We start from the raw sequence: 21,086 nt of genomic DNA on the forward strand, positions 1-21,086 counted from the left end.
GGCAAAGAAGGCAGATATCGTTTGTCTGTATGTAGAGGCTGACACACACACTGACACACACTGACACATACTGACACATACTGACACACACTGACACACAAACGCACACACTCTCCTCAGCATGTTAGCCAAAGTTGTGATTTGATAATAAGTCAGGCTACACAACAAGTTCAACATCAAAGCAGCAACTAAGTAGTTCAGTTCACAATATGTTTTCCTTCATTCTTTGGACGTTAGAGGTTAAAAACCAAACCTTCGCCATTAAAATACAGAATATAACATAAAAAGTTGAAGGTCATTGTTTTTTACTGATAATGTTTTAGGATGCAAATTTAAGATATAATAGATTATAATGGTTTTATATCTGTTAAAGTGAGGCTGTTCATTTTGAAAGATAAAAGAACGCAATATTACTCTTATAAATTAAAAGATTCATAGGCAATAAAACACACCTATGTTCAATTCACTGCACTTGTTCTGTTCTGAGCGGTTATAAAACTGTATGACTGACATTACCAAGTCAGTTCACTGACTTTCTGGCTCTCCTTTTACTTGTGCTGCTGTTTCACACCAGTTAAAATGAGACATAGTGTAAGTTCTTGATAAGAAGTGTGTGAACTACTAAGTGTGACCTTATTCTCTGTTTTCTAATTCTGGCAGGAAATCCAGAATAGTTGCTCCCTAATAATATTCAGGAGATGTTGGGTCACGGCAGGTGAAATAGAACAAGTCTTTATTGCCTAGAAGTGACCGGGCTAATGCATTGCACATTAGCGTCCAGCAAAGTGGATTTAGCAGCTATTTCAAAATGCCCAATCGCTACCTAATGTGACCTTTGAATAGACAATTTTTTTGTGCGAGTGGACTTGGTTTGGCAGTTGGCATTTCTTCATGTGGCTGTAAAGATAATGAGGACACTCTATTTTGAGAGTGTCAAGTATATGAAATTGAGTTAGAGAGTATTTGTGGTCTCTTATATGTGTTCAACAGCCAAGACATCAGGGGGGACAGCTGCCTGAGAGCAGTCTTGAGATCAATGTGAAATTTTTCATTTGGGTTTTTTACCTTCTATGTTTGTTCCTATGTCCTTGACAAGGATTTACTAATATTTGCCATGGCCTTTTTTTTTTATGTGTACATACTGTATAAACTAGGGTTTGTTTAATGACAAGCTGCAACAAATTCTGTACCTCCTGTACTATCACCAGCAACAGCCAGGCAGTCATGCTTAGATCAAATCGCCGTGTTTCAGTGGTTTTTATGGCAGCAAACTGTGAAAGCTGCAGTCTTTTCCCATAATGTAAAGCAATAACACTTAAAACCACTTAACTCGCCTCTTCCCTCCTTTTATCTAACAGCAGCTGCCTCGTTTTTTCAGTTTGTTATTTTTACTCCGAATTACTTCTAACGCACACAATCTTATCAGCGAATTAAGATATGCAAAGTAACGTGCACAGTGAACGATGCACGTTAGTAACCACTGAGTTCAATTAGCCCTGGCATGCAGCCTAATTTCATGGTGTGACCCCTGCTGCTGCACAGACACACGCACACAGGAACCACCTCAGCTCCCTCAACATGTCTATCTGTGTCTGTCGGTGATCAATGTGTCCTTTGAAGGAAGCACCAGCCAGGAGGTCAAAGGGGGAGAGGGAGTGAGCGAACACAGTACCTAAATGGATGACGACGGAGGAGGAGGAGGGACGGTATGGGACGAGAGGTGAGGAAGGTGACGTCGTATCCACAGTGATGGATGGATGCTCACAGAGATAGTATCTTTAGAGGGTAGATGACCCCCACGACCCAACCCGTAAGGCCTCATGCGAAGACGACAGCTTCAACATTTGTTTTGAAACTGAGAAAGAGAGAGAGAGCTCATGTGGCAGAAGCTTGTTGTTAAGCGAGGAGAGACTAGTCTCAACAACTACTGAAGAGAGACACTAAACAGTGTGGGTGGCAACTACGCGCTTTATTCATGCAGATAATTATATTGATGATGGTGCCATTGATACAACCAGGTTATACTGGGAGAAACAAACATTCGTCTTAGCACCTGTGTGATTAATATAAACACAATGAGAGGCGTAGTTTGGCTTAGGTAGGTGCGTAGGTATTTAAAGGAATAGTTCAGCATTTTGTGAAACACGCTTATTCTTGCCATGAGTTAGATGACAAAGTTGATACAACTACCACGTCTGTATGCTGAGTGATGGAGGTGTATTTTTCAGAATTCAAGTTTTATTTAACTTTTCCAACACATGAAGAGCACAATGCAACACAAGACAAACCTTACAAATATTCACTGAAGAGTAAATTCAGCACAAAAACAAGCAAATAGAAATTAGATAAAACAAACCAAGGAATTGTTAAAAAAAAACAAAAGAAATGGGGTATTAAACTTTTATTGACTTTTAAAGACAGAATTAACAAACCACTGAAACAAAATTAGCACCATCGGAGCATGTAAACTCAACAAAGTAGGTCTGTTTTTGAACTTCAAACAGAGAGCCAGGCTAGCTGTTTCCCCCTGCGTTCAGTCTTTATGCTAAGCTAAGCTAATCGCCTCCTTTGTTAACCCCTTACATAATGCACAAACATGAGAGTGTTATAGAACTTCTCATCTAATCCTATCCTAGCAAATAAAACATATTTCCATAAATATCAAACAATTCTTTTAAACGTATTTGTATCCTTGTAGACGGATGTGGGCTTAGAATACGGCAAAAGTGAGCCACCGCCTGAGGAACGCAGGAACCGAAAGAACCAACAAAACACCAAAATATCAGGTATTACAGGCTTGAGATGAGAGGAAGGAGGTATGGGAAAGCCCGCTGCAGTCTCTGTCTCCAGCCAGTCTACTTCAACATCTGGAGCTCACATCAGCCCTCCTCAGAGACTGGCAAAGCAACAAAGACAAAAGCAGCAAAATGAAAATAAGAGATAAGAAGGATGGAGAAATAAGAGGAGCACGATTCTTTATGACAAGAGTTTGAAAAGGAGATTTTTTTTTCCGACGGGGTTAAACATTATATATTCATCCTTTCCTGAGATAATATCAATGCAAAACAGACCTGAACAGTAACTGTGTTTGCGTTCATACATCTGTGTTTGTGGTAGGTATGTGTGTGTGTGTGTATGTGTGTGTTGTGCTGATGATTTTCCAGTGATCATCTTCAATGCAGAGCAGAGAAAGCATGAACACTGGTTAGCTTCTGTGGCTAAGCACTGTGTGGCAGGAAACAGCACAAACCTGTGATCTCTGCAAAAACACTAATGGAAAACCTCACTCAGATAGAAAACACGGGTGTGTATGCATATAAGCAATAAGTGTGTGTGTGTGTGTGTGTGTGTGTGTGTGTGTGTGTGTGTGTGTGTGTGTGTGTGTGTGTGTGTGTGTGTGTGTGTGTGTGTGTGTGTGTGTGTGTGTGTGTGTGTGTGCGTGTGCGTGTGTATGTGTGTTTATGTGTGTGCATTCCAGTACCTGCATGTGAGTGGAGAGTGTCTTTGCAAGTTGTCAGAATTATAATTGTTGTGCAAACCAAAGTGTGCGTCAGGTTTTCTGACAGAAGTATAAATGCAACTAACATCTGCTTTTGCAGCAATTAACTCGAGAACCACAGACTTTCCTTTACAGATAACAAGTGAGACTTCCCTTAGAAATGTGTAAACAACACAGACATCGCAAACCCAAACCTTTTCACATTTCATGACTGCTTTTTTTAAACTCCAAAAAAAATACCACTCTGGTTTCAAAAGTAGATCTATATTTGGTTTAGCAGCTGATTTTATATGAGATTAAAAAAAATAAAAACTTCACCGCTGTTGAAACTTTTCAGTATCCCGCTGCTTAATTGTTCACAGTTTTGTTGTGGCAACTCATTCATACCAGAGTTCTCAAAAGTTTTGTGTAGTTTTTCATAATGCTCCTCTGGTGGGAAATTTGTGACATATAACCCAATAGAGCATCTGCTTGAACATGAAGACAATCGCAGGAAATACTAGAGTAATAGTCAACATTTTAACCCAGACTCTGAATGGAGCTGTTGAAATAAACCCCATCTATCTTGTCTTCAAGCTAAAAGAAAATGCTCGCAGTTATTTGGGGAATTAGTTTGACCCTAGTTTCTTGTAATTGCGTGCAGTAGGTGTTATCCCTCTGTTGTCTGATCAGAGCCATGCTAATCTACACATTCTCATTGGGTATAGGACAAGAGACCAGATGTGACAGGCCACAGTGACTGATTTAAGTGTCCTGTTTTTGAATTTTAAGATGCCTTGAAAGCTGATCTCTGAGTAACATTTCTTCTGAGAATTGAGAGTAGAGATGTTTCACGCTCACGTCCTGACTTTGTGAATAGGATGTCTTCACTGGTTCAACTCACACTGGTAGTTAGGAGGAGAAGGGGAAATTAGATTGCAACCAAAGTTACCAAAGCAAGAGGTGATAGTGCGTGTGCATGTGTGTGTGTGTGTGTGTGTGTGTGTGTGTGTGTGTGTGCGTGTGTGTGTATGTGTGTGTGTGTGGGTGTGCGTGTGTGTGGGTGTGTGTCTGCAGTGGTGGGGGGTCACAGGGATGTTCTTGACTGTGTCATCTCCAGCAGCTGTTTCCCTCAAACCCTGCCTTGCCCGCTCCTCCCCCTCCCACCCCATCGCCTCACAATGAAACCAATACAAAGAAACAGGAAGTGCCTCCCATTAACTGGGGCCCAATCAAAGCCATCATTATTCCCGTGTCAGAATTTTTACAGGAAATAGCTTCTCAGAAAATATGCCAGCTGTGCACGGAGTGTGGTATTATTGTCTTACAGGTCTTGTCTGTTTTTGCTTCTTTTTTTTCTTTTTTTTTTTTTCACTTATCAGTCGCTGCTAACAAAAGGACACACAGACCCGTCTCGACCACGTGCGCTGCACACTGTCACTGCTGTGTGTTCACAAGGCAAGCCAGGCACTGTGTTCTCTGGGGCTGGGTGGTTATTGTGTGCGCTGTGAAAAGGGCTCCCCTGCTGTGCCTGCACCGGCTTCTTTGGTTCCCATCCTGAACTGAGCAATTGTCTTTTTTAAAACCCTGCAAGCAGGGCTGAGCCCAGAGAACGCACAGATGCAAGAGTAGAGACACGATTGCACACACACACACATCCACATACACACACTCACATGAAGCTTTGCCTACTGAAGCCGCATCTGTAAGAGTGCTGCTCATATTACAGCTTAAACGGTGGGTTTAGGTGAAGCCTAACGTTTGCCAGATGCTGCGGTAAAGTCACCAGGAGGTTAGCCTAACATTGGAGTGTTGTTGTTGGTCGGGGAGGGTGGAATCATCTGCCTCCCTAACAAGGGGGGCACACATCTGGCGCGAACAGAAAAGTCATTTATGAGCATTATCTTAAACAGGCGTGAATAACTGCACTGATGCATTTGCTTATCTGATATTGAAACAACACAGCATGGAACTGAAATCTGGCGATCGATTGGTATTGCAGCTGAGAAGAAAAGTAGCATCTCTGTTTATCTAATCTTCGGTTTGTCCTCTGTAATCTCTCTGTCTCTCTGAGCCCTCGCAGACGTCTGGAGGACAATAATTAACTCAGTCACTCAACACGTTGACACAGGTGAGCACTGCTTGGGTTGTTAAACAGTCATTATAGGGCTGTTGTGATGTGAATCAACACACACACACACACACACACACACACACACACACACACACACACACACACACACACACCAATTTCATTGACCGCTAACATTGTCATAGCTTGTCTGTCACATTAGGCTGAGGCCTATTCAGTTACAAAATGCCACTGTTGACTGTATTACCACTGATTAGATAAAGGTGAAGTCCCATCTTGACAAAAGCCTCCACACCTTTAGTTTGTGCTGACGCTCAACAAAAAACCCCACATGGAAAAAACAACTTACAATACAATACAATGCAGAGACATGGTGATTTCTATCAGTTTAAGACCAATTCTCACCTCCCATAAACCGTAGATCAGGCTTTGTCAGGCCTATCTCTTGTTTTGGCCAAAGGAGTTGCTCTGCGTCCCTCACTGTGAAGCTTATCAGTGGTGTTTGAAGAGCTCGTCTTTATCTGATCACTGTGTTCGGGTCATCAGCTGGAACCAGTGGTCTTTATCTCTGCCTTTACTGTTTCTATGTCCCTGCTGAGTTAAAAATCAAGAACTTCTATCCTACAATACAGATTACTTTGGTTTCTTCTGCCAAGGTTTTTAGATCCTCATTTCGGAGATTTTTTTTTTAATTATTATTGTTTTTTGGTGTCGCCTTTATTTAGATAGTATAACAGTATATTAGAAAGATGGAAAACAAAGAGAGTGGGGGATGACATGTGACAACATTTCCTTCCTTGAACTGAAGTAGTAAAGACGTAGGTGTCTAACTGTGTACAAACTGAAAATAGCACTGCAACAAGAAAGAAAATTGCAAGTGGTTGCACTGGTGTAGGTATGTTGAATATAAAATATGATCTAGGACGGCCAGATTAAGTAATTTATCCATGAGTGTGACGACTTATCGCAGGCCAAAACACTGCACAGTGGGTAATGATACTATGAGAAGCTGCTGTTGTAACTGCAAAATAAATTTTGTCCTCCACTGTGACGATTACATGGAAAACAGTAAAATGACATTGTACATTGTAATGTTACATGATACCTGGAATGTGCACGTGCAGGTGACTATCAACACAGTGGTTTGTGGTTAAAGTCTCAGTTGTGAAATACAGTGCTTAATTGAAATGATTGAGTGAGCTGCGTTTTTAAAGTGGTACCATTGTTCTGAACACAAAAAACTTAAACCACTCATCCACCAGGACACCATCCATTGTCTCCACTCCAATTCAAATGAAAGCAAATCACCATTTTGTTAGTGGTGTTTACAGCATCAAAAAATATCCTGGTTACTTTGGTTAATCCACAGTCCTCGCGAACAGATTTCATAAGCGCTTCTGTAGTTCCTTTCAAAACTAAGAAGTTGTTGAGAGCAAGTTTTGTGGATTATCCAGAGAAAGGAGAGCGCTGATTCTGGAAAGACACATTGTTGTTGAATTCTTGTGCTGTGAGCACCACAAATTAAATTTCATTCATCTCAATTTCACTGGGGTGGAGGTCTGTGAGACAACTGGACAAAGCAAACCAAAACTATCTCCATGACTGCGTGCTATAAGCTAAATAAGGCCAACGGTGGGGACAGCCCCATAAACACAAATCTTCATTACAGACTGACTGACTGAGTGATAGATTTGATTGAACAAATTACACCATTAGTCCGCTGAATGCCACATGACTGAGTCATGAAGTTACACCATTGGTCAGCCGGCCTAGTGTGCGAGTCTCCCCATTTGTTGCTCTTTCGAAATGAATTGGCACAAACACTTTCTATAAGGGGGGCTTTTACAGCCTGCAGCGATGACAACCTAACGCATTTGTCACTAGATTTAGGGACTACGATATTCTGTCGATTTTCGAAGTGATCAATTTATGAGTAAATATAGCTGAAATTACAGCATAGCCATTGTCTTTAACTTATGTATGTGGTGATTTACTCAGACGAGGTCACAGTTACAAAATCAGGATTTCAGCAGCAGGACAGCGGCAGCTTGGAAGTGGCTGCTGGTTAACATGCAGTCCTAATGGGCTGTGTTTCAGTCCCTATTTCATACTTGTTCCATTGTCTGACAACAGAAACGGAAAAACATGTAAATGAGAATAGCTTCATTGTAAAATTTGGTGTAATAAAATACTGTAGACGTAAGCACAGAGGGCAGGAGAGAAGCAAAAAGAAACTGTACTGAGACTGGATGACACTAGGCAGAATGCTAAAATAACACAATGTCAGTTGTTTCCTCAATTTCATGCATTGACCATACGCAGTCCAGTCACATACTCGGTTTTGACCTAGTCTTCTTGTTTATCATTCGGGTGAACCAACCCTTTAATGTATCTTTTCTTATCCATTTTGTTTGAATTTCCGCATCTTTAATCTTTCTTTTCTATGCCATATGAATGAAATTCCTCTCTTTTTTAAGCCTAAGTGCTTCCAGTTTGTGAGAACTGCCTCTCAAACGCCATGTTCCTCTTTTGGCCATTCTGGAGGATTTGGAGGAAGTGACATTTTTAGAAATCTTTGAGCGGCTTTGACCCTCCACTTTGGCCAGACGCTTAACTTAGTGGCACAAGGATATTTCCAGTAAATTACAGAGTAGCCAGAGAATGTTCGCAGGAAATGTCCATAATACAATACACACAGAGCAGACACGGCTAAGCAGATATAGGCATTTCCTGGTAGTGTTTAGGAGTGACTCATAGTTATGTTACTTCAGCTTTTATTCTCAGAAACAATACTTACCAGGTTTTAAAGGATTTTTGCTTAGCCCTGCTCATAAGCAGTAACTAATCTGAAATGGGTCACAGAGTGGGAGGATGGTCTCTTCATCTCTGGGTTGTGTCCTAAAATGGTTCATAGACAGAACAAGAACAGCAATAAGTTTGAAACCTCCCACAGCCAAAGACAAACACAGCAGACCATTACAATCTTAGTGACGTGTTGTGTTGATGATGGTTTCACACACAAAGCCCAATTAAAACCTGCTCCATAATGCCAGGCTGAACATGGCAATGCACAGCTGACCAGCTGGCAGAGTGTCCATTTTCCCTGAGTCCTTATGTCCATCCCATGATGCTGTGCACATCACCGCACCCTGATTATAGCCACCTCAGAGGAAGAGGGTATGTTAGTGTGTATGAGAGGGGATGGGGGGGGTTGAAGAGAAAACACTCATTAGAGAATATAAATCACTGTAAATGGGAATACATGCGAGCAGACAAGTATATGACAGCCAGACAGAGTGAGAGAGAGTCCAGTAGCAAGGCCGGGGTGTGTGTTGTGTTTGATAAGTTATGGAGCTCAGTAGTCTGTGGAAGAGCTTTTAATCAGGTCACTAAGAGCCCAGACCTCTCTGCTCCCACTCTGCCCCCTCCGTCTGGAGGGCTCCACCAGGGGTGACCAAGAGGGGCACCGCTGACCCAGATTAGGGAAGGGGTAAGTGTGTGTGTCTGAGTGTGTGGGAGCAGGGAGAATCAGCTGTGTATCACGTCCCAATCCCCACCGTTTCAATTCATTAGCAGTCCAAGGAAGAGGCAGGAGAGACAAGGAGGGGTGGTAAGTGTGTGTGTGTGTGTGTGTGTGTGTGTGTGTGTGCATGTGTGTGTGTGTGCGTGCTTGTGCGTATGCATGTGTGTGTGTGTGTGTGTGTGTGTGTGTGTGTGTGAAGGGGGGTGGGGAACAGAGGAAAGAAGAAGTGTTAAAAGACAGTGACAGAAGGAGAAAGTCACTGCTGCGGCTCATCTTAGATTTCAGGGACCTACTTGACCTAGAAACACATGACACACACACACACACACACACACACACACACACACACACAGGTGCAGAGATACCCACCAGGGACCTAATGGCCTCTGTCTGTGTGTCTGTGTGAAGCCTGACCAGCTGATCCCCTGCAGCAGCAGCCATAGCGTCAGGCTCCTCTGCATCTTCCTCTTCTCTCAATCCCTCTTTCTTTTGCCGTCTGAGTGTCTCTTTCTTCTTTCTGCCACTTGTCCTCAAGTCTCTCTCACAGTCATTTTCCACAGTAATGTGTTCTCTGCCTCTCTCACCTTGTTGTTTTCATCAGACTCGTGCAAATTTCTTGCTTCTATCTCTGTTTCTATCCACCACCACCCCCCAGCCCCCAGCCACCCGCCCTCCCTTCTTGATCACCTCGGGGTACTCAGGCTGGCCAGCCAAACGTAACATTTCACCCAACCTCGTTCACTGCAATTTTATACACCATTACAATTGGTCAAAAATCTTGGGATCAGCTTATTTCCATTCTAGTCGTCTCCTTTCACCACAACTTCTTCTCCATCCAACGGATCTATCTGCAGCACTTTTTTCCTCACAGCGTTCTATGACGGGGCAATTCAGCAGCCAAACACTCTGCATCTCTAAAGCAATGTACAAGCAACAGTCTGTGTGGGGTCTTACAAAGTATAGGCCCAGACAGTCCTTAATTACAAGACAGTCTAGGTCAAATGAGTTTAAAGTGTATTCACCACAAAATGTCCCGCTGGCAAAACAAGCGTAAGAGCAGCAATGACACAAGAGTATTTGCAATTATTATGGTCATCATCTGGTAGTCATCTGCAAATTGTTGCATAGGTCTTGATTTTGGTTCAAATTTAAGCATGCAGCTCCACGCTGATAGAGGCCAAGACTGGGTGTGGAGCCAGTTTGTCTCCATGCTGTCCGCAGACTCTCGTTCTGGTGTTTATTTGCAGTTTTGAAAACAGAGGAATTGTTTTTGAAGAGAGATTAGTGCCTGCAGTGCTTCCATTAATGGTCATCCAATGTTAGACTACAAATTCAGTGTCAGCTCTGGAGTAGCTGTAAGTCAGTCCAAGTCTGTCTACTCAATATGGTCTGACAACATGCGCTATAGGGCTGGATGTAAGATGATAGGTCGTTTCTGAATGTAATACATTATAATTTGTTTGTCAAAGAAGAACATTCATAATTCTAATCCAGACACTTTCTGCATTTTGTTTGAGAGGATTGATGGAAGGTGTTATGACTAATCAGATCACCCTCGCCTACACCAACTGGCCCCAACCACGATCACCAAGTCTGACCTTAACTGTGCTTACACAAAGCCAGATGTTTATCCACATTGGAATAGCTGCAGAATAAACGGACTGTTCCAGTCAGGGTCGATGAAAACGACAAAACAATGGTGTGACCAGCAGCTGGCAGCTTCTCCACTTGCCCAGTCACACTGAGTATTATAGTCAGCTTGTTTTGGCCCTATGTGGTGACCATGGGCTTTATGGCCCACCTGCTATACAGTTGCATTTGCCACAATTTATTCTTGCATGGAGAGAGCAGTAAAATATTCACACCCAAGGACATGAGCAGAGCCACTTGACAACATGATACTGGCAACAGCACAGTTCCCACAATGTGCAGCCGCAGTATTGTTAAATTATAGTCTAAAGTTACTGACTTCACTGTATTATTATTTAAAGTCATTCTTGTTTGGTGGCTAAACAGAGATACACGATCCCTGTTCACACTTTGTGTGCTCATCCATATTCTGTTTGGATCCATTTGAGACAGACGGTACACCTGACATTTGAATGCATCTTAAAGGGACACACTGGAGAACTGGAATAATTATCAAAACTGATACAACAGAGGGTAAAGCTCCAAAACTACCAAATCCTACCATTCCCATAATACAATTTGGAAGCATATTGTTGTTGTACAGTATATTTTCTGCCTGACAAGCGCCCACGCTTTTCAAACTCCACACCCTCAGTTTGTAACGCAGACTTAAAAAAAAATTTGAAAAAAAGAATCTCAAGTTCATGCTAGAATAACTCTGTCAACATCTCTATGGCATCATCAGTGTTATTTCCTCAGACCTGACAAAGCCCCCCCCCAGCCAAAGACATTATGCAACTCTATAGTACTCCTTGGGATGGATAAATGGCCTTTAACGCATCACTGTTGATTACACGTGAAGGGATTTTGCCACTTCTGCAAAGGAGAAATTCAAGCTTTTGCTCAAACAATGACAGAGAAAAGGCCTTTCTGTTTGGTTACTTATTAGCGCAGCACATGTAGCTACAGCCTAAAGCCATATTCCTGATTGTTTTGCATTGGCAAATAAACTGTAACCAGCTATGACTGGAAGTTAGGAAGTCATTTGTGTTTATTGTGTGTTTACATCACCAGAATTGGTCTGAGCTGTCATACCCTAATGCAAACCATGTAAAGATGAATTTGAATACAATAACACCTGTGTTAAGAGCTGTCCAGTGTATTTTAGCATTAACAGCCACAGAAGCGGTGATGGAACAATCCTGATCCTGTCACGTATAGAGCTCGTCATGCCGCCTACCGCCCACAGTGGACACGTAGTGGGTGATTTACTGAATCAGTTAATGAAGTGTGTGGGTAGGTTTCCGTCTTGATACATAAGGTGCCTTGACACTCAAGCAATCAAGCAAGATGAGTGAATGAATAAATAATGGCGCACAGGCTTGAACAAGACACTCTAACATAAATAACAAGTGAGCAGCACAAATGAACAATGTGCATAAAATGTCATGTCACTGCCTGGGTCACTAGGGACAAAAGCTTGGGATCTGTAGGCTGTTCAAAGCTGATGGAGACGACTGAAGCGTCTTTGATGAAGAACAGAGTGAAAACAGGGAGCAGAGGAGGAGGAGGAGGAGGTATCCTGAGTGACACACACACACACACACACACACACACACACACACACACACACACACAGCCAGATGAAGTTTCACTGTTTCTTGACACTTAATTATCCCTCTAAGATGGGCCTGCACTTGTGGATAATAAAAGATAGCCTTCTGTATACAACACTGCTGTTCCACATGACACTGTGGTGGTTTACCCCCTCTGTCTCTCTGGTCCCCCTCCCTCCCTTCCTCCCTCCCTTCCTCCCTCCCTCCCTCCCTCCCTCCCTCTCATCTCACAAGATGACCCTCATTACTCTACACCCTGTGCTCTTCTTACCACACAAAAAAAGAGACACTTTGTTTATGTTGAGAGAAGGTGCTTTGATAGGTAAAGATGAGTGGAGGGGGCAGATTCAGATCCTTCAGGAATGGAAACGCATTCAGTCATAGAAGTGGAACAGATGTTCTGGCTTATTATTATGTGATAGTATTTCTCCCCCCCTTCCTTGGTTGTATTTGGTTGTTAATAAAAAATATAGTGGATTGAAATTTAATTGAGAGACAGAGAGAGAAAGAGAGAGAAAGAGAGAGAGGGAGAGAAGGAGAGAGGAGAAGAGAAGAGGGGGCGCTGCTAATTATGCATGGCGATTGTTGATGGCTTGATTGTCTGCGTCCAGCTGCACGGAGGAGCGGGGAGAGGGAGAGGGAAGGCGGGGAGAGAGGCAGACTCACTGACGCCAGGCTCGGAATTCTCCCATCCATTGAAAGAGAGACCCGATTGTGTCCGGGGCCTTTCCGACAAGCACCTGATCCCTGCCCAGACACAGCAGTGTGTGTGTGTATGTGTGTGTGTGTGTGTGTGTGTGTGTGTGTGTGTGTGTGTGTGTGTGTGTGTGTGTGTGTGTGTGTGTGTGTGTGTGTCACAGATTTACGCACCGGGAGCTCTGGAATCTGCAGACAAGCGCTGTCATGGGTATCAGAGGAAAATACTCTGCTGGCATTTTTTGATATCCTAGAAATAGCTCCTGGTTCCTAAAAATGACTGTGAATTCAGAGGCAGCTCTTTCTGTGGATCATCAAAAACAAATTGGATAATGTTTATTCTGTTCCTGTGGAGGCCTGTAATCCCAAACGCCTCATCTATTCTGCCCAATTCTTGCCCCAGCAGTTTGCTCAGTCAGCTAATACAAACAATTATTTTCCCACCAGACCTGGGAAATTTAGGACAATATTTGTCCTCCCCGTGACATATTTAAGAAAGATATTTGAGGTCAAAGTCTTGTTTGGATACTCTACACCAGTCACATAATATATCTCTAAAATAGTTCTGGAGCGAAGTCCTGTCTCACGGTTCAATACTGTGGTTTGCTGTAAAGTGAGGTCGCTGAGTGGCTTGTCATGCGTGGGGTGAGTGGGTGGGGGGGTTGCCAGGAAGAAGACAGTGTGACTTGAACATCTGTTAAACCTCTGCATTAATGGGGAGGATATCTCCAGCTTTGCGTATTTACGCACAAATGTGTCCAGAATGGAGATAAGAATGTGAATGTGCTGACTTACTCATCATCTTGAAATTGTTTGTTACAGTTTACCCCCTCTTCTTGTTGTTTGTGAGGTAATACAATGTCGAAATTTCCCCAAAGCCTCGCCAAACTTAGAATACAGTTTATCCTTAACTAGATAGTTCCATCCCTCAATCCTGAGTGTTTTCAAAATGAACAGGCGCAGGCTGGCACCCACGAACCGTTGAGCAACAACTTTCTTCATCTGATGACTATACAAAACCTACATTACTTGGCAGTGTAAAGTGAGACTTGGGTTTGTCATGGCTTTAATATTGATAAACCTGACTGTGGAGAGGCACTGTAATCTGCTCTCCTGTCACTGTTCATGAAGACATTCGTCTCCGGGTCATGTTGGTTTATTCGTCATTACACAAGTTGAGGAGTATTTGGAAAGATTTCTCTGAGTACAACTGCAGACGGGAGGAGGGAAGCGTGGGGGGCGTAGATCCGTGACCGTGAGTGACAGAGCCGGACAACCAATGGGATCGCCGAGCGCCTCTGCTTCTCTCCCCTCTGGTGGTGGACGGGGGAGGGCGGGCCGTCTGCCAAAGAGAGGAGTGCGCGTCGGGGTGAATGGATGACGTCGGGAGGCTGGCGCCAGCATGTCTGGGACTGGCGCGTTAGATCAACACAGCTGGGCCGGGATAGGACACACAGCTGGCTCAGGCCTGCATTCCTCCACAAAACAGGATTGTGAGAAAAGGGGAAAATAAGACCCAAATAGGAGCAGAACGGGACGTGCTTTGATGTAAACTAAAAGGCAGCAACTTTTGGAAATGTTGAAATATAATTTTCATAAAACACTTTCATCCGAGGAGGTTAAAGAATGGGAGAAAGTGACTTTACAGCTTTAGTCTTATGCGAGTTAGAGACATTTTAAATTAGCTATATTACACGTAGGCACTGAAGCTATTAGTGTAGACATATAAGCGACCAAAGCATAAATGACCGGTCAGTTTACACATATCCGCTGACTGATCATTACAATATCATGTTTTTGGTGATAAATTCATGTAGTAATAATTTGGTTACCCACTGACCTTTTACCTATATTATACAAATATCATATTTTCAATATTGTTATTTTTGTATGTACATGTTTCTGGGTAGTGTGTCCTAAAATAAGAACACACACTGCTGTGCAATGTGAAAAAGGCTCATAGGAATAAATAATATGGTATGGGTTGCGTTTGTGTTGAAGAGATTCAGTTTGATGACAGGTTTTCAAGGGGTTGACACAGACAGACATATGGATATACACTAATTGATAACTAATAAAAAAAAGACATTTTTCAAATGAGACAGCTTTATGAGAAGAGTGTCACGTGATCTATCTGTGGAAGACTTTTATTGTTGTGATGTTCTTGATTTATAACTAGCCTATTTGTGAAAGTAGAAGTGGAATAGAAACAACAGAAGGTTCATTCTCTCATAGTTTCTCCTTGTTGTGAACTAAACTTATTCCTCTTTTTTTAACTGGGGATTCTCAGCAACTTGAATTGTGCTCTAGTTTCAAAAGACTTTTGCTATTTATTTCACATAAATAAAAACAACCTGAAAGAGGTAACTAATTGATTGACAATCCCCTTCAGGCATCCCATTCCAATTTCCTCATTCTTTCCAGCCCGTCCACAAGGTGATATCAGCCAATGGGAATGGGCGTTCTCTTTACACTGGCCAATCAGAGAGAGATGCGAGAAAGGGGGCGTCAGCAGGCGCGCAGTGTATAAAAACCTTTCTGTAGGCTACGCCGCTGTCACAGTTGAGCACTGTAGCTTTCCAGGACAGTGAGAGGAAGATCGAAACAAGGAAGAAAACCCATCGCCAACTCCTACTCAAACTTCAAGCCGAGTCTTTTTTGTTGTTGTTGTTGTTGTTGTTGTTTTTCCGCGTCCGTTTCCACCATGAAAGCCATCAGTCCCGTCCGCTCGGTGAGGAGCTGCTACAAGGCCGTGTGCTGTATTTCGGAGCAGAGTCTCGCCATCAGCCGGAATAAACACTCGTGTCTGGAGGAGCCGATGAGCGCCCTGTGCGACATGAACGACTGCTACTCCAAGCTGAAGGAGCTGGTGCCGAGCATCCCGCAAAACAAGTCGGTCAGCCAGGTGGAGATCCTGCAGCATGTCATCGACTACATCTTCGACCTGCAGATCGCGCTGGAGGCGGAGGACACAGCCACGCCGGAGATGGTGTTGTCAATAAAGGTGAGGTGGAGATGCCCGCTGCGCGGTGGACTGATGCTTGTCGTCACACACTGACACGAACTAGCAGCGATTCTTCTGTGGATCTTTGCGCTGACCTAAAGTTAAAGTCTGGTTCTGGGGATTTTTGTAAAGTTTATTCCACTCAAGCTTTGAAACACCGTCAGCGCTCGGATGTATGTCAGTAATATTGTAGAATATTGTGCTGCAGTGGCAGATAATGTGTGTCTGATATGTTATGTCGTGGGAAACCATGTTACAACCCCATACAGACAGTTATTCCTGATTATATGCAATGAGAATAATGGTGTTGCCAGCGTCTAAAACTGCTTCTCTCCTCTCTGCTCTCCATTCAGACTGCGGACCTTGCTCGCAATTTCTCCAAAGAAGAAGGACGGTTGTGCCACTAGGACGAGGATGACAGATTATGGTACATATTTATCCTTTTCTGATCAATCTTAATATCTTCATAAATGAATAAAATCACGAGATGAATGTGCTTCGAGAGACCCATCTTCTAACGGTTTAGAACAGATTACAACAGTGTCTTGTTTTGACTTTCAAAACGAAATAAATTAAAAATAAACTTAAATACCAGGGAGAATAGTGTGAGCATTGATGTGCTGGGACATGAAGGTCTCCTTACTCTCCACATTCAGCACGGTTGCCAATTAGACAGGCCAGTGAATGTGTAGCGGATTCATTGCTATCTGCCTGGGGTTAATGAAAGTTCCATGCTAGGCGCCAGTCTGTCTGCTCCCCTCTGCAGGGAGGGAGGGAGGGTGAGAGGGAGAGATCTGACTTCACTTTTCTTCCTTTCTCTCCATGCAGGTGCAGGGAAACACATGTCTCCACTTCACTCCGGGCAAGAGGACAAGAGGGGCAGAAAGGGTGGGATAGGTATTTGGGAGAGAAGGAGAAGAAGAAAAAGAAGAAGGAGGAGGAGGAGGAGGGAGTTGGAGGGTTTAAAGAAAGAAAGAAAAGACAGAAAAAAGTGGACTGTTTCCTAGATGAGTGGGGATCAACAGTAGTGCATGAGCAAGAAAACAGAGACTCATTCTTTGGCCCCTGGACAGACAAATCAACACACCAAAGCAGAAGCCAGGATTGGAAACTGAAAGCAAGCGGCTTTGTATGCCCTCCTCAACGAAACCTGGGATTCCCTATAGATAGAAGTAGAAATATTGGTACATTGTTGTTTTATTTTCTTTTATTTTTTGTGTTGCATTCCAAACAAACTTTACGTGGGTTAAACTCACACCCATCCTGAACCCATCATATGTCACATCATCTCACATAATTTTCCCTGCATTATTCCCACCAAACCCCCCACAACCCCCATCCCAAAAAAAAAAAAAAATCTGTTTTCCAATGATCTGGAGACTGTTACAACTTCATCCGAATGTGTACATATCTGCTGTGGGTATGTAAGGTGTGAGTCAATTTGGTATAATCAGAACTCTATACTAGAGTTAATTGTAAAAGTTTGTAGGGATTGTGTTATTTCTACAGACAATGTGATGTGAGTTTCATAAACTCTTTATTATAAAGTTTGCTTTGTATGTATGTTCTTATGTAATGAAATAAAAAAAAGATGTGAAACAGTTTGGCGGATATGGTATATTTGATATAAAATAATGAATGAGTATGAACTCTTACTCGTCTTCAGAAGGTAAAAGTGATGCTGACGTGACTTTTTGGCTTTGGATGACGGTGAAATGCTGATACAACAGGATGTTTTCAGATGAATCTTGAGGTTGAGTGGTTGGAAATCAAACGAAGGGAGTTTCCTGTGAGAGCTTCTATTTTTCCAAAGAGTAAGTTACCAGCAGTTTGAAGCAGCTGAACTTCCTAAACAGTGTATAGAGTAGAGGATATTACGTGATCATAAACCAACAACAAACCAACCTTTCTGATCATTCATAAATCTTAAAAACCATGATTTTCTAGGCTAATTCATTTCTACGTCCATGACACCAGAGAAGTATGTGTATGAATATGGTGTCTTGACCATGGAAGCAGAGGAGCACCATCTATAATGCAGCATTCATGCAACTTTACTTGTAAGGATACTTTTTCTAGACCTTGTTATAGGCCTAATATGTGTAGGAGTGAAGCTATTTTGAAGCCTCAGTCATGGAATCATACATTAACTGTCTAATGATAAATTAACAGTTTTGGAAATTAATGTTACTGTACTTAGCTGGTCTCAAAAGTTGAACAAACTACTCCACCTTGTGGATCCATCTGGGATTTCAGGCATTAAATGTTGGCACATATGACCAGTGCCTCATCTGGTTAATCAGCAACAATAGAGAAATGTTTTGTGGTTTTATAGCCTGTCTTGTTATTTACAGACAACAAACCAAACAATAATATGTTGAATTGTCAAACAGTTGACCCAATTCTAACCTTCAGCATACTGGAAATAATGAGGTTACAACTCCATCTAGTGGTAAAAATAGGTTATTGACTCAAAGAAAGTTCAAACTTACTGTACATTCAACAGATATTAAGATAAGGTGTGAACTATCATATCACTATGCAATAGATTCTACCTTTGTGGACTATATTTTATATAATTACTTAGTTGTTTTTTTATTCATTTATTAATTTATTGTTAAGAAATGTTGAACTCACCCTAAGAACGTAAATGAGAGGACAATATATCATGAACACCCAAATGTATATTACAATTACAGACAATAGCATAGTGTGAAATCTCACTATTAATCAATAATAAACATTATATTATATATTTAAATTTTTCACATGGTTATTATAGTCGACCAAATTAAACACATGTTCATTATTTTCTATCTACTTCACACATTTTGTTAGGATATGATTTGACTGACTTAAAACAACAGGCTGCATCATTTATGTTTTTTTTAAACAGTATAAAAATGAACCAGTAATGATGGTTGAGGCCAAATGAATGCAGAAGAGATACCAGTCTACACCACAAGATGGGAGTGTTGGACGAGGATGCAACAACTCTGTCCTCATGACATCCCAGGATGTAAGCGCTAAGCTTTGGCCATGCTACAAATCCAAATTGGTTTGATACCACACAGTGATTAGTAAGCATGAAGTGAAGAACAAAGCAACTCAGGCTAAAATGTAATCCAAGGATTTCATCAGTCACATGAGCTACATACAATCAGCTCAGAATCAGTGCGGCCATACCATGAACAAATGTTGGCATGTGTCAAACAGGAAGCTGCATTAGTATAGACATTACGTATATGTGTTGATGTGAAAGCACATTTGTCTAGCCCCAGTGTGAGGTAATTCACACTATACTTACAATGACTTTAAACACACAAGACATTTATTTTGCACCATTTAAATCCAATGTGAACTCGATTAAGGTTTTTTTCAGTTTTGTGTCAAAACTGTACTGATCTACTTATATTTTGGCCCCACAGGTGTCATGAGGATCACTTAGGTCAAACTTATTTATATGGAGGCCTATAACAGCACTTACTCCTGACCAAGCCCAGTCTCTTTAAGTAGACAAGGAAAACATGCATTAAAAACTTCACCACATAACTTAACATGTGAGACAGATTTTTTTTTTAACAGTATAACTTTAAATCTATTCAAAATAATTCATGCCATTAACTTCCGTGTGCTACTTTAGCAGGGAAATTAACATGGGACAACACTGAAATAACTCAGGACAGGTGCAGTGTACAGAGACATTGCAAAAAGGGATCACAGAATTGGGAGAAAGTGTGAACACCCCTAACTTTCTATGGATTGTGCAAACACCACTAATGAGTTGTACTGCATTTCGTAGTGTAGTTTGAAAGAGGATGAGACGGAGGGTGGAGATGGTGTGAGTTGCATTATGTGGAGATCACTGTGACAGTTCTGTTAGTATTTCTAGTCTCTACCATCTGCTTAATGTTGCAATGTCTACAAGGCAAATTTCTTAACCAACAGACAATAAAGAACTATCTTATCTAAGTGTAAAAAGCAGCTCACTGTGTCAGCTTTTTCTCTCCCCCTCCCCTTAGCCTTTTGTATATGCTTTACAGTCATCATGAACTATCTTGAGTGAATAAAATATAATGAACTAATCTTGCATTCAGAGTATATTTGAATTTGATTTGAAATAATTTGAAATATAGTTCAAATAGAGGCATGACAATAGGCTTGCTTTGGCTGGGAGTCCTCTTTGCCTTGGCCAATGGGTGTCAAGTCATATGGCTTGGGTGGTAGCTGTGGATGGGGGAGGGGTTGTTTTCTTTCAATATCTCCTCTGAGCCAATAAGCAAGAGTACTACTGAATGAATCCAATTATCATCTACAAACTATCCCCAGGAATACCTTGCACTAGGCCACAATACACTTTCATCAGATACAATATTGATTCCTATGTAAAGAATGAAAGCTTCTTTCTTACTATATAAAGATGACCCAGGAAAACCATTTCTATACATAATTACATATTATTTATATCTATTTATATTTATATTTATATTTATATTTATATTTATATTTATATTTATATTTATATTTATATTTATATTTATATTTATTGTTCCCAACATTGGCCTTAAAAGTCTATGTGTCTAATTTCTAATATAAGTATTTTATTGTGTATTGATAACTAAATAAATAACTTCCCCACTTTTTGAAAGTTATATACACTCTATCTGATTGTTCCAATGAGGCTAGACCTAACTCATTATTAATACACATTTTCATGATTGTTCCACTTAGACCTAACTCATCAGTTAGATATTCAAATATAACGATCCAAATTTGTGGATGCATCATTACATCAAAGAAATTATACATGTTTTGACGCAAATTTTCATATGTAAAATCTGTGATCTAGAATACAGAATAAAGTTCTGATGATTTAAAAACAACATGCCCACAAAACAACAGGGTTTTGTGTTTATGGCTAAGCATGGAAATTGCAGTTAAGTTGGGCTATGATGCAAGATGTGGGTCAAATTGTTGCTTACCATATCTTATAACAATATCTTATAATGATACAATAAATCTTACAATATCTTTATATAACAATCACA

At 41.5% G+C, this 21,086-nt stretch overlaps 1 protein-coding gene and 1 long non-coding RNA gene across 2 annotated transcripts; one reads left to right on the forward strand and one right to left on the reverse strand.

The window, feature by feature from the left end:
- Positions 1 to 1,973: 1,973 nt before the first annotated feature.
- LOC130180364 (uncharacterized) lies at positions 1,974 to 13,483 on the reverse strand. The gene is made up of 3 exons (XR_008829395.1): positions 13,209 to 13,483; positions 8,368 to 8,468; positions 1,974 to 2,896 (listed from the first exon to the last, which is right to left on the reverse strand). It is a non-coding gene; the product is annotated as an uncharacterized LOC130180364 (long non-coding RNA).
- Positions 13,484 to 15,584: 2,101 nt separating this feature from the next.
- On the forward strand, positions 15,585 to 17,640 carry id3 (inhibitor of DNA binding 3). Its single transcript, XM_056394093.1, has 3 exons — positions 15,585 to 16,038; positions 16,392 to 16,465; positions 16,867 to 17,640. The coding sequence occupies exons 1-2, from the start codon at positions 15,739 to 15,741 to the stop codon at positions 16,443 to 16,445; spliced, it is 354 nt and encodes a 117-aa protein (XP_056250068.1). The 5' UTR covers positions 15,585 to 15,738; the 3' UTR covers positions 16,446 to 16,465; positions 16,867 to 17,640.
- The last annotated feature ends 3,446 nt before the right edge of the window (positions 17,641 to 21,086 follow it).

This window comes from Seriola aureovittata, chromosome 13 (assembly GCF_021018895.1).
Source record: "Seriola aureovittata isolate HTS-2021-v1 ecotype China chromosome 13, ASM2101889v1, whole genome shotgun sequence".
In the NCBI taxonomy this organism is placed as follows: domain Eukaryota; kingdom Metazoa; phylum Chordata; class Actinopteri; order Carangiformes; family Carangidae; genus Seriola; species Seriola aureovittata.

What these genes read in the sequence shown, in the direction of transcription:
- id3 (XM_056394093.1), top strand. Translation starts at nt 15,739, where the DNA reads ATGAAAGCCATCAGTCCCGTCCGCTCGGTGAGGAGCTGCTACAAGGCC. An exon ending in AGATGGTGTTGTCAATAAAG is followed by an intron (nt 16,039 to 16,391) that starts GTGAGGTGGAGA and finishes CTCTCCATTCAG; the next exon opens with ACTGCGGACCTTGCTCGCAA.